This window comes from Orbicella franksi, chromosome 6 (genome assembly GCF_964199315.1).
Source record: "Orbicella franksi chromosome 6, jaOrbFran1.1, whole genome shotgun sequence".
Classification (NCBI taxonomy): Eukaryota; Metazoa; Cnidaria; class Anthozoa; order Scleractinia; family Merulinidae; genus Orbicella; species Orbicella franksi.
Genome location: NC_138150.1, coordinates 10,054,223 through 10,066,655, shown reverse-complemented (window position 1 = coordinate 10,066,655; position 12,433 = coordinate 10,054,223). Strand labels below are relative to the sequence as shown.

The 12,433-nt window shown below is 36.8% G+C and overlaps 1 protein-coding gene and 2 long non-coding RNA genes across 3 annotated transcripts in view; 1 reads left to right on the top strand and 2 right to left on the bottom strand.

The window, feature by feature from the left end:
• LOC145491515 (putative ammonium transporter 1) overlaps window positions 1-4,153 on the bottom strand; it is a 24,062-nt gene extending 19,909 nt beyond the window's left edge. The window contains exon 1 of the mRNA XM_081470760.1: window positions 3,230-4,153. Within this exon, the coding sequence (XP_081326886.1) occupies window positions 3,230-3,338 (109 nt within the window). The 5' untranslated portion in view covers window positions 3,339-4,153. The remainder of the gene's footprint in view (window positions 1-3,229) is intronic.
• A 1,886-nt stretch (window positions 4,154-6,039) lies between these two features.
• LOC145491557 (uncharacterized) overlaps window positions 6,040-12,433 on the bottom strand; it is a 214,403-nt gene continuing 208,009 nt past the window's right edge. Inside the window, exon 2 of the long non-coding RNA XR_014049860.1 lies at window positions 6,040-6,266. This is a non-coding gene — a long non-coding RNA (uncharacterized LOC145491557). The remainder of the gene's footprint in view (window positions 6,267-12,433) is intronic.
• On the top strand, window positions 6,227-11,848 carry LOC145491550 (uncharacterized). The gene is made up of 2 exons (XR_014049856.1): window positions 6,227-6,384; window positions 9,602-11,848. It is a non-coding gene; the product is annotated as an uncharacterized LOC145491550 (long non-coding RNA).

Here is a 12,433-nt window from a genome sequence, read left to right as displayed (position 1 = left end):
ACAGATTGAAGTTTGCTATAACGGTTTAAGATCGTGCCGATTCGACATTTCTGGTGATGATGATGAAAAATCAAATGATTGACGACGGATCATTCAATTGTATAAACAGTGTGATTTTTTTTACTGACGTTTTCACACTGGCGGAAGGGTGGCAAGGGTTGATGTGTGAGATCGATGAGGGCAAAAATTAATGTGTGACTCGTGAAAAGCAACCAAACGATATGGCAACTAAAAGCGTGCCATGCGTGAATTTTGATCAAACTCGTGCGAGAGACGTGATCACAATGCAACCCCTCAGATGGACCATTTGTACCTTTGTTCCAAATTTGTTAACACAATTTAAGACAAATAAAAACGCAAATTAATCAGTCAAAATTCAAGTATCAAATTAGTTTGTCGCAATTTCATTTTAAACCACAACATTTACATAAGAACATAAACAGTACGATATTGCATTTTCCATTAATGGGCGACTTCACACTTGATCGATGTTCTCTTGGTAGACCTTAGTAGGTCGGCGCTTGAGCACCAAAACTTGAGAAAAGGTCAAGGTAACATGAATAATCGAATCAGCGATGTTTAGCGTTCGGGCACCTACTGAGATCATTGTGCTAGCCCGCGGCATTTGAATAGTAAAAACCGGGCAATAAGCGTATATATTTTTAAAAGAGGACACCACTATTTTGTGGAGAAAAACGTCTCCCGGGTCGTGTGCCACCAAAATCTTAGCGAAGTTTATGCTGGTGATAGGGAAGAAAAACAGTACAAAGCGGCGAGCTGAAAAGTAATGCGAACACTGAAACACACGAATATATTAGCCAATTAGTAAAAAATAGGAATTTAAACATCCAAAAAAGAAAAACCAAGAAAATTTTTAGTGGCTTTCGAAAGCAAGGCAGCAGGAATACTTTATGTCTGCAGAGCCTTTTCACTTTCTTTTGTGTCAGGGACGTATTGAAACGCAACTTTGGTCTGAGTTGCCAAATTTGTGATGAATTTTTGCTTTCATGACTTAATGCCGTCAAAGGGCGGAATTTTATCTTGAAGTGAATGTTTCATTTTTACGTTTGTTGTCGGAGTAACACCTCATTTCTTGTCAAAAAAAGTTAATTCAACCATTCTACTTGAGAAACTTGCTATTCTTAACTTATGCGAAACATCAGTGGTTCGTTTTCACAATCAAGCTCGAACTGATTGCTTTAACAGTGCTTGTTTCCTTTTATCTCTATTATATAATAGCAGAAGAAGCGTCAAGAAGTCATCATGTTCCCCTGGCGAAATAGTACTAAGGACATGACGGTGTTTTTGGTACTCAATAAGACAGGACTGGCTATTTTATACAGAATTAAACAGAGGCTGCTTCATGGGCGACCTCGAAAAATATCTGTATCTTATATATTACGCCCAGGGGCCGGCTTTCTAATAGAATATAGGTGGGAACTCTTTCTGCGAGAGTACGGAACGAGCGCACGAGCAAGCTTTACATTTAAGACTTATTAAATGTCTGATAATGTTAAGAAAAAATACCACCATGACAATCAGGAAAGACACTGTAAATATCGAGCTCGCACTTTTGATGGAGAGCTGACTAAGGGTTTACTCACGGCTCAAAAACATGGGAAAGAAAGTTGAAAGAAAAGAACAAGTCAGAACAACCATTTAGCAACGGTAAACTTTGATGGAATGATAAGGAATGTAATGAACAGTAGCTAAGAGAAATGAAAGAAATTCAGAAGTAATGAACGTTGCAATGCGCCGTATTAACAAAGGCATTATTGGTGAACCCTCAAAACAGCGCCAGGTATAGGGCCAACTCGGTTCTCGAAGTCAAGTCTCTACAACGAAACCAATGTAGAAATTCTTGATAGCAATGATGTAGAAAGAAACAGATATTGACTGACAAATTTTTTTATGGGAGGTGAAGAAGCGAACCAACCGAAGTATCCTGTAAATCCAGTAAGTCGTCATGCGTATATAGAGTTTTGGGCTGTAAATCGTAGACGCTCTCTTACGTAATCAGTGTAGCGAAAGTCAACTGACCAAGGCGTAGGCTATATGAGCTAACGTATTGGAAATCGATCTATGGTTCTGTCCTCGTGTATCGGTAAAAATGGTAATAAATATTGTTATTTTCGTTATTTAGCTGTTTTTTTTCTGTTAGTGAGCTCAAGGGTCGGATGTTTGGTCTTTGATGATATGAGTTTCTTGTGTGCGGTACACAGGCACACACCAACCACCAGCACGACCTGCCTTGGGTTGCTATGAAACAAACTTTAATTTAATCAACGCACGAAGCAGAAAATTTTCAGGTGTTGAAAATCAAGTTTGCCGAGGGTATTTCGTCAGCATTGTGATTGTTGATAAGGGACCGACATCACTATTCCGGTCCCTCGTTTGTTCTTAGTGTCTGTATTTTAATTTCTTCCGTCCTTTAGTTTCCTTACTGAGTTAAGAACATAAGTCTTGTCAGGATGCACTCCAGTGTATATCCCTACCAATAACATTCTCTGGGATCTTTCAACTGTAAAATGCCTGTTCGCACAAACAGCTTGTCTGGTTCTCCCGTTCTTAGCTACACCAAGAAAACAATACTAAATCGCGGATGTTTTTTGCTGAGTTGTCTCGCCGTTTAATAGAATTTTTGGTCCTATTTAAGACGCTATTGACGTATATTTTATCATAAATTTAAGCAACCTTAAAAAGAAATATTTTATATTGTTATAAATCCTTAACGTACGAGAAAAAAATTTCCCCCTGACTAAGACTTATATAGTCAGTTTCAGTTTTTTTCTCTACTGATATTGTGAAGATGTATACTACCGAATTGGCTAGGATGTACATGAGAGCTGTGGACTTGAGGAGGAAGGAAAAATTTGCTATATATTTTTCTTTCTGTCGATATATAAAACAATGTAGCTTACGTATACGCAGTCAAAGCTGATTAGTAAAGGAAATTTGGACGTCTTTGGACGGCATCTCCGATTTTGATTGCATCACCGCCTTACAGAAATTTCATGCATGGGTTAAGATGTATTGATATATTAGTAAAAATTGTAGTATACATTTAACTAGGACTACATTCTGGTTAACTGAGGAAAGGATGTCTCTCATATGTCTGGTTTTGTTAGTCACACTATCTGATGTTAGAAATAACTTTGCTGTCGTTTCACTGGAGTGACTAGACATCAACGAAGTAAAAATATAACTTCAATGAAAAACGCCTACTCACAGAAAATACAGCATCCCATTACCAATAAAAACAGCTGATCAAGGTTTGCGCTCAAAATTTTCACGCTTTCGTCAAGTGCTGTTAACTCTGCTGCAGTGATCTCGGTCATTTTGACTTCTGCTAGACTTGTCGTTGCTAATGATTGGCTGATTAGTTAACAACTGAAGAAAGCAGTGAGGGCGTCTCAGTTAACATTCTGTAAACCGTAGCGATGTCGAACTGAAGACCTCGCATTTAATTAGGCTACATGTAGTGCGGTGAACTCTTTATAAAAATGGAATTGATGATCCACGTGATATACCGGTGTTCTCTCGACGCGTCAAAATACCCCTTAGTTATATAATCAAATTTGCATACAGACTTTGACACCGTAAATGAATTCCAAAAAACAGTAGACTACCTTTTCCCATTGGTGGTTTATTATTAGTTTTACCCTTTCGAGAGGGCGTCCAGGCAACCTATCTTAATCAAGGTATGTTTATAGGCAGTCTATCTGTTTGGAAACATATTTTTCGTTGTTTAAATGTACAGCAAGTTAAGAGCTTCTTGTTTCCCCAGACAAAAGTTCGCTACTTGTACATTTTAATGTAACAATGGTGACTGACGTTTCTGGACGCTATTTCCATATGAGATTAATTTTGGTCGCGCGCAAGGTCTCCAAACGGTGACCTGTAGTTTTAAAGACAGTTTCCAACTAAAACAAAATTGAAATTTAAACGCTACTGGCGGATTTGAATGTATAAGTAAAGAGGCTCAACAAGATAGCGTGGAGAAGTCTCACGTCAACTGACTTTATGAATAACTAAACCGTATGTTTCATGCCTGTGCATTTGGACTTTGAAGCTCTCCGATAACACAAAAGAAAATTACACATTTGCACATAATTGTTTTAGGTGTAATCCTTTGTGAAATAACATAGTTGCCCAAACCGAGTGCACCCATCAGATTTTTAATTCAAAGATCGAGGTGAAAAATCGTATAACAGTATATACCAGTTTCGCGGGTACGATATTATGTAACATACACTGGAAAAGTTGAAAATTTACATGGACATGTCAAGTTTAATTTACAGCATGTAAATATTGATTTACATTCTTTGTAAATTACAATTTACATGTTAGGGTTTTGTAAAATAAATTTACAGGAAATTTACAGCTTTTAGTAGTGCATGTAAATGTTCTGTAAATAGTGATTTACATTGTCTTTCTCGACAATGATCATTTGAAGAACATGTAAAAACCTGTAAAATATTTTACGCACTTTTACAGTATCTGCCTTTGTAAAAAACATGTAAATTGCTTTGCTAAACCATGTAAGAAACGTGTAAATAATTCAAGCGAATGCTGTAAAAAGTCTGGAATTGTTATCTTTGCAACCCTGTAAAAACCATGTAAATGAAAAAAGGGGGCCTGTAAGAAACATGTAAAAACCATGTAAATGAAAAAAGGGGGCCTGTAAGAAACATTTAAAAACCATGTAAGTAAAAAAAGGGGGCCTGTAAGAAACATGTAAAAACCATGTCAATGAAAAAAGGGGGCCTGTAAGAAACATGTAAAAACCATGTAAATGAAAAAAAGGGGGCCTGTAAGAAACATGTAAAAACAATGTAAATTAAAGAAAGGGAGCCTGTAAGAAACATGTAAAAACCATGTAAATGGAAAACCTAGAAGTTGCACGGATGCAGTGGGGGGCTGTAAATAGCCTGTTAAAAACATGTAAATTAAAAAGGGGGACCTTGCAAAGGCTGTGAAAACAATTTAAATGAGATAATGGGGGCTTTTCGAAAAACTGTTAAGACCACGTTAATGTAAAATGGAGACTCTTAGAAAAAAAAGATCTAAATTTAAGAGAAGGCCTGCCTAAACCCTGCAAAAACCATGTAACGGAAAAGTGGGCTTATTTAATATAACTCTGATGTAACGGTTCAACCAACGGAGACTGTTGAAATGATGTAAATTCCAAGTTACCGACAGGTTCGCTATCCTCTTGTAAACGGTTGGTTGGATTTTGCAAAGAAATAGATGAAAAGTTACCCCGGCCAGGTTTAACGTTGGGGGGGGGGGGGGGGGGAGAGAGGGGAAGGGTTGTCTCGGGTAACCGAGAACATATAAATGGGACCTTTTAAAGGCGCGTAAAGTTAAAATGTAACACCGCCTAAAGCTCCGTAAACCTACCGTGAAGCCTCCATTAAGGTGCCTTTTACGTTGAAGCATTTGAACTTCTCTAAAATCCAAGTGTGTGCTATAGTGTGCTTTAAATTGAAGTTGGGTTAGAAGGTATGCACCAAACTAAATCGCTGCATTGATCGACATCGCACTAAGCTGTCTTCTTGTGAACTTTCCGCGCATCCACAACGACAAAATAAAACTAGAATTGTTACTGCACATGCAGGGTCCCAAGCTTACGTCTCTAGAAAAGAGAAAAATTAATTCTCGGACACGTACGTATTTATTCATGAAGGACCATGAAAGCGTCACGTGTTGTGTGAGTTCAAGATGGAAAGAGCCCCGGTGACCGAGTTTGAACTGACGCGAGTTAGGTTAGGCAGGGAACCATAAGGGACACGGCCGGCCCAACGACCGTTTTCTCTCGAATGCTTTGAAACGCTGTTTAAGGCTATCTGATGTACTTTCAAAGCTCTGTAGGTTAATTTTAGTTTGCGCAAAAAAAAAAAATTATCTGTTCGGTTATTCTAGAGGAGCTTGTGTATCTCGTACTTATTAGGGCTTTTTTGTCCATTTCCCGAAAACGTTAGGACTTATCGCCTTTCCGAAAATGATAGCTGACTTTATTTCGGTACCCAAAATGACTTTTTGTTTTTTTATTTTGTTTGTTTGTTTTTTTTTTTGGTGATTTCTACCGTTCTGTGCTTTCATTGCCGTCACTGTTATCCCAGTCCCTTTGTAAGAGCATACCAGCCTTGTGAGTGCCCGATCTCCAACAAACAGGAATCAGCGGTCTTCATGTTAGGTACCAGGTCCTCTCGGTTCTCCCGCCATGTTTGGTAGTTCGTTGGAACTTGCATCGAACTCGAGCTCTGTTTTAGCGGGCCAAAATCCACTCTACCTTCGCTTCGTCATCGTGCACGGTTTCAAGGCAAAGTTTTCCGTTACCCAGAAGCTGAAGATTGCGATTACAGGCAACAACAACAACAGGTAAGCATGTTTTGCATAAATTGAACGAGTAGAGTAAAGTAACATCAAGATACGTATACATTTCGTTTTGCTTTTGGTTGTGAATGTGTCATTATCAAGGAGAAGTTACATTGCTTGTGGAATCGACTTTGTTGATTTACCTGCTGTGCATAAAGGGCTTTATTATCTGTTATTACCTGTTCTCGATAACCGAGTAAGAGCATGCGACATTTGTTATTGGCTTATATGCACCTTATGATTCCTTCTGATGCATTATCTTGTAAGGTTATGTTGCCCTCTGATGTGAATGCTAGTAAGCTAAAATGTAATGTGCCATCTTCAGCAGAGAAATTTCTCTTATGCTAGTGTAAGTATTCTGAAGTTACTCAAGTGTCTACAGTTGTACCTACGTGCAAGTTACAATATGCTACACAACTGTACATGGACATTGCACCCACTGGTGCTGATAGTAAGTTAAATGTTGTGAAATTTTCTTTCACAAAAAAAAACACTACGGTACTTTATAAAGAGGTATACATGTACCTCAAACTGTCATGAAAACTACACAGGACTTGAAAAAAAAGGAAGAGTAACTTGCCCAGGCAGGAAAATCTACTTGTCTTGGACGACACAGTATAGTCAATCGATTATTTCATAACAATCAACAGGAATTAGTCAATGATATCGGAAATCAATAAAAGGATTCGTCATGAGTAATCGATTGTGATCAAATTTTCAATAAGCATTATCAATTTTGCTGATACTAGCTTATCTTTTAAGCAACATTTAATAAGAAAGAAATGAACAAAAGATATAAAGTGAAATATGAAATCATGAATACAATTGCATAAAAACATAACATTGTATCCAAAAGGTCTAGATAGCAGCAGACATGTAAAGATTTTAAGGAAAACGACCACTTTTTTTAGTTTAAAAGACACGTTTCGACAGAACTTCTGTCATCTTCAGTTGAATGAATGATTACAAAGCAAGTTGAATAATAAGTAGGCAAAAATGCTAATTAAGACAAATAGTAACCACAGAACGTGAAAAGGTGTAAATTAAAAGGATAATTTTAGATTTACATGGTGTAATTGCTGATTGAGGCAAGGTAGTTCTTTTTGAATATGGATAGCCTCCTTTATCTTAAGCTGAAAGCTGGTAGTGGCATGATCTAAAATATGAAAGCAGTCTATTGAACACAATGAGCGACAACGTTCAGAATTCTTGTAAACAGAATATTTTGCTGGCATACATGTATCAGGGACTATGTTTTGGGGGTCTTTGGTAGTGCCTTTGAAATCTACATAAAAAAGTTACAATCAAACATTGTGTTGAGGGACACAATTTTTCTACAGTTTATGTGAACTAAAAAAGAGAGGCCAACTTTCAATTGATTCTCTAATGACTGATAAATTTGGTAAAATCAAATTGATAACTTGAAACTTCTCTAGCATGTGAGTATAAATTTCTTTCAATTGATTGATAGCACTGATAACACTTACATTAATTTCAATTTATTGATTTATATCAATTTATGGATCAGTTTCAATCGATTGCCTTACCCTAGGATGACCAGACAGCATTTTAGAGACCTATTACAGCTGTACATTTTACTTGTACGAAATTGGGCTCTTACCAAATACATGCAGGTTTCATGTGTCATGCATCTGTTCATTCATCTGTAGCAGGGCAGGAAAAAAAATTGTAAGTCACTTGCCCAGTGGGCCAGTCAATTTCAGTTTTCACCTCCCCCCATTTAAATATTGGTTGCCAGTGTGGTGGCCAGTAAGGAAATCAGAGGACAAATGCGAATGAAGTACACTCGGATTCCTAACTAATTCTTGCTTTCAACCTAATAATTAACTTATCTTTATGTCTTAAGTTTTGAAATGGAATGACTGGAAATTATCATTTATCAAGCTGGCATTTTTAGTCAGACTCACAAGACTACTGAGGCTACATGGTAATTTCACTTGCCCACCGGGCCACTCAACTTCTATTTTCACTTGCCCAAGAGCAAAATTTACTTGGCTGAGGAAATCAGACCTGGTTTTTTCCTGCCCTGAGTAGATCACAGATAACACCAAAATGTGGTAAAAACAAAAAATATTCACATAAGCCATTACCAGAGTGTGTCACACAATCTGTGAATTTTTCGGGCATGTGTCACTGATGTTCTTACCACATTTTGATGTCTTCTGTGATCTATTACTGAACAGATGCGCGACAACGTAGAATCTATCTGCTTCGTAATCCATAACAAAGAAACAAAAACAAACATTTATGACATCAGCTGTACCTTTGTCCACCAATAGAGCATAAGTGCGTGTAAGAAACAATCAAATTGTGCCTGCAAATAACTTGACTTATTATTTAAACATTGTTTGATAGGAGTTTGATTTATTGTGCATGAATATTACAATGTAGAAGATAGTGAACATTGAATATTTACTGCCACACATTTTGAGTTTAGTTCTTCTACATCCTCTGACATTCAGTGCCTTCCAATCAGAGATGCAAAGTTTTTGTCACACAGTAGCTACAGATGTAGATGTAAGATCTGTTTGATTGATGAATATTCAGGGCTCAAAATAATGGCCGGTCAATGGGCAATGTCTGGCCAGAATGGTGACTTGACTGGCCAAAAACTTCACTCGCCGGTCATGTTGACCAGTCATGTCATGTTGAGACGGTCACGTTGTTCAATCTTGAATAAACAATCAAATCCCCAACTGTAAATCTGAGAGTTTTAAATCTATTTTTTATTATGACCTCTAATGAAAACATACACCAATGCGTACATGTATCTGTTCGAACGGCTAAAGACCATTCGCTTGCTGTTTGTCATGCGTTCAAGATCGACAGGAGTGCCATTCGAGTGACTGGGGTTAAATCCGTTCGGAAAAATATTAAGCCAATTTTTAAATGGTCTAGCAGTGACTGGACAAACAAACTATATTTGTGGGTTTAATTTGGCTCACATTACATGTACTTGATTTGTGCATAAATATCCTGACTGGTCAGAAACGAGACGTGACCGAGCTAAAATTACTTTGGCCAGTCAACATGACCGGCTACAGTCCGATTTCAAAGGTCACAGTATAAATTGGAATGATAAGAAACAAAATAATAACTCCAATGTAAAATTCACTGATTGATATCATACACAGAATTTGCTGATTCATACTCAGACATAACTTATCTTATTTAACGAAATGTTTTATGTTACTTGTAGGATGAAGTAAAATTGAGAGTGGTCAATACATGCATACTCCTTGGCATTGATGCTTGATCAGGAAAAAATCAGCCACTGAGAGGTCTACAGTACTTATGACTCTATAAGGGGTCCAAGGCCCATTTCTTGAAGGTCCTGGAAACTTTTTGGGCCCACAAAGCCATCTTTAATTGAGCTGTGTCTAAAAACTAAGAGCTGTATATGCCTGAAACTTCTTGTGTGAAGGAAACCTCTGTTCATATTGAGAATAAGCGATTAAAACAGCTCTGTAAGCATAAGATTTCAGATTTTGGTATGGCTTTCTTGGTGCGAAAACTTTTTGGGACCTTTGAGAAATGGGCCCCTGGTGCATTACAGTCTAACATGGTGACCTTCAACGCTCTGATATGCTCTGGCAGCTTTCTGGCTTAAATTCAACCACTTTAAACATTTTTTAATGCTTTGAAGTATCACCTACACTGTACCTGTGTTAGTGAATTAGCATCAAATTTAAATATCTTAGATTGCTAGGTTGATACTTATTGTTCAATACAGCAGCTATAAGATTTCATCATAAAAAGAAAAGGCTATGTTTACATACATGTAGTACCAGAACAATAATTTATTAACTTATGATGTGTTGTGGGAACTATGGTACTAGATAGGCCTTTCAATTTCAACAGGCCCCTATGAATTTTTTTTTTACAGTACAGTTTTTTTATCACAAAAAGAAAAAGTACAATTTTGAATATTGTTTACAGTGAATGTTTTGTCAGGGGTCCAAAATGTTTGTACTGTTTGGATTCCGTACAGTTTTGGAAAAAGAAGGAAACTGTGACTTTGTAAACATAGCCTAAAAGATGTCAGAAGCCTTGTTTTATGTTTTGCAATGTAGTATTCCTTTGGCATGTTTTTATGATGAATTTAAAATGTCAATCTCCATCTTGTGGTAAATGTTGTTTCTCTCTATTTTCTGTTATTTCAAAAGAACAATTCACTCTATGAAAAAAGTTGATCAATACTTCACACTTACATTGCAGTAATTTTCATAATAAGGTTAAGGTAAAGTCTGCATACGAGCCACGTGGCCCAACAGGCTGGAGCTTATCCCGCTTTCTGTAGCAGGAAGCAACTAGGACTATTTCTACTCCCCCTGGATGAGATGCCAGTCCATTGCAGGGTTACCCCACCATTAAATTCGCTGCTACCCACTTATACACCTGGGTGGAGAGGCACTGAGAGTAAAGTGTGTTGCCCAACAATACAACAGAATGTACCCGCCTAGAGCTTGAACCTGGATCGCTCAATCAGGAGTTGAGCGCACTACATGTAACTATGAGGCCATGATGCCTCCCCCATTTTCCATTATTAAGGCTAATTTAATCCTACATTAATTACTTAGTAAGAAAAAACAGTTTATTCATTCATTTTATGACAAAGGTATTATCATTATGTTACATTTGACTTTGTGGATTTAGTATATATTTAAGACAGGTATCCATTCACAAACAATTTTAATTTAGTAATACACCTAAATTGCAAAATTTTTACTAGTTGTAGCTGACAACAGTATAGTTCTTAATCATTTTATTATTTATGAATTAAATAGAGCTGAATATGACATGGTTTTGCACAATCTTGAAAAGGTCTTGAATTTTAGTAGTCTTCTTGAAAAGTGCTTGAATTCGGTTAAAGGAGCTCAGTCATGGTATTTTAAAATATTTCGGCCATGCACAAAATTACATTTAAGTCGTCTTGTTATGGATAAATAGAAAAGACAACATGTTTTATCTGTTGCAATGTATACATTGTAAACCTTATTCATGGCATATAAAAACTATTTGAATTTTACTGAGTTTGTTCTGATTGCAATAAATTTCTGATTCTGTATAAATTCGCATATTTTCTATTATGATAATTAAGGTCAACAGATTTGATTACAATAAAACAGTACATTCCATGCATTTTTCTTCAAGTTATTATTTACAAGTCATTTATCGTACAGGGTTTCTGCCTCCCTTTTTCGATTTCCATGTTATTTACAGGCTCCCTTTTTCCATTTCCAGGTTATTTACAGGCTCCCTTTTTCAATTTACAGCTTGTTTGCAGGCTCCCTTTTTCAATTTACAGGTTATTTACAGGCTCCCCTTTTCAATTTACGTGTTATTTACAGGCTCCATTTTTCGATTTCCATGTTATTTACAGGCTCCCTTTTTCGATTTACATGCTATTTACAGGCTCCCTTTTTCGATTTACATGTTATTTACAGGCTCCCTTTTTCGATTTCCATGTTATTTACAGGCTCCCTTTTTCCATTTACATGTTATTTACAGGCTCCCTTTTTCGATTTAAATGTTATTTACAGGCTCCCTTCGATTTACATGTTATTTACAGGCTCCCTTTTTCGATTTACATGTTATTCATGGGCTCCCTTTTTTGATTTACATGTTATTTGCAGGCTCCCTTTTTCGATTTACATGTTCTTTATGGGCTCCTTTTTTAATTTCCATGTTATTTACAGACTCCCTTTTTCGATTTACACGTTATTTACAGGCTCCCTTTTTCGATTTACATGTTATTCATGGGCTCCCTTTTTTGATTTACATGTTATTTGCAGGCTCCCTTTTTCGCTTTACATGTTCTTTATGGGCTCCTTTTTTAATTTCCATGTTATTTACAGACTCCCTTTTTCGATTTACACGTTATTTACAGGCTCCCTTTTTCGATTTACATGTTATTTACAGGTTCCCTTCTTCGATTTACATGTTATTTACAGGCTCCTGTTGTCATTTTCCATGTTATTTACAGCCTCCCTTTTTTTATTTACACGTTGTTTACAGCCTCCCCTTTTTT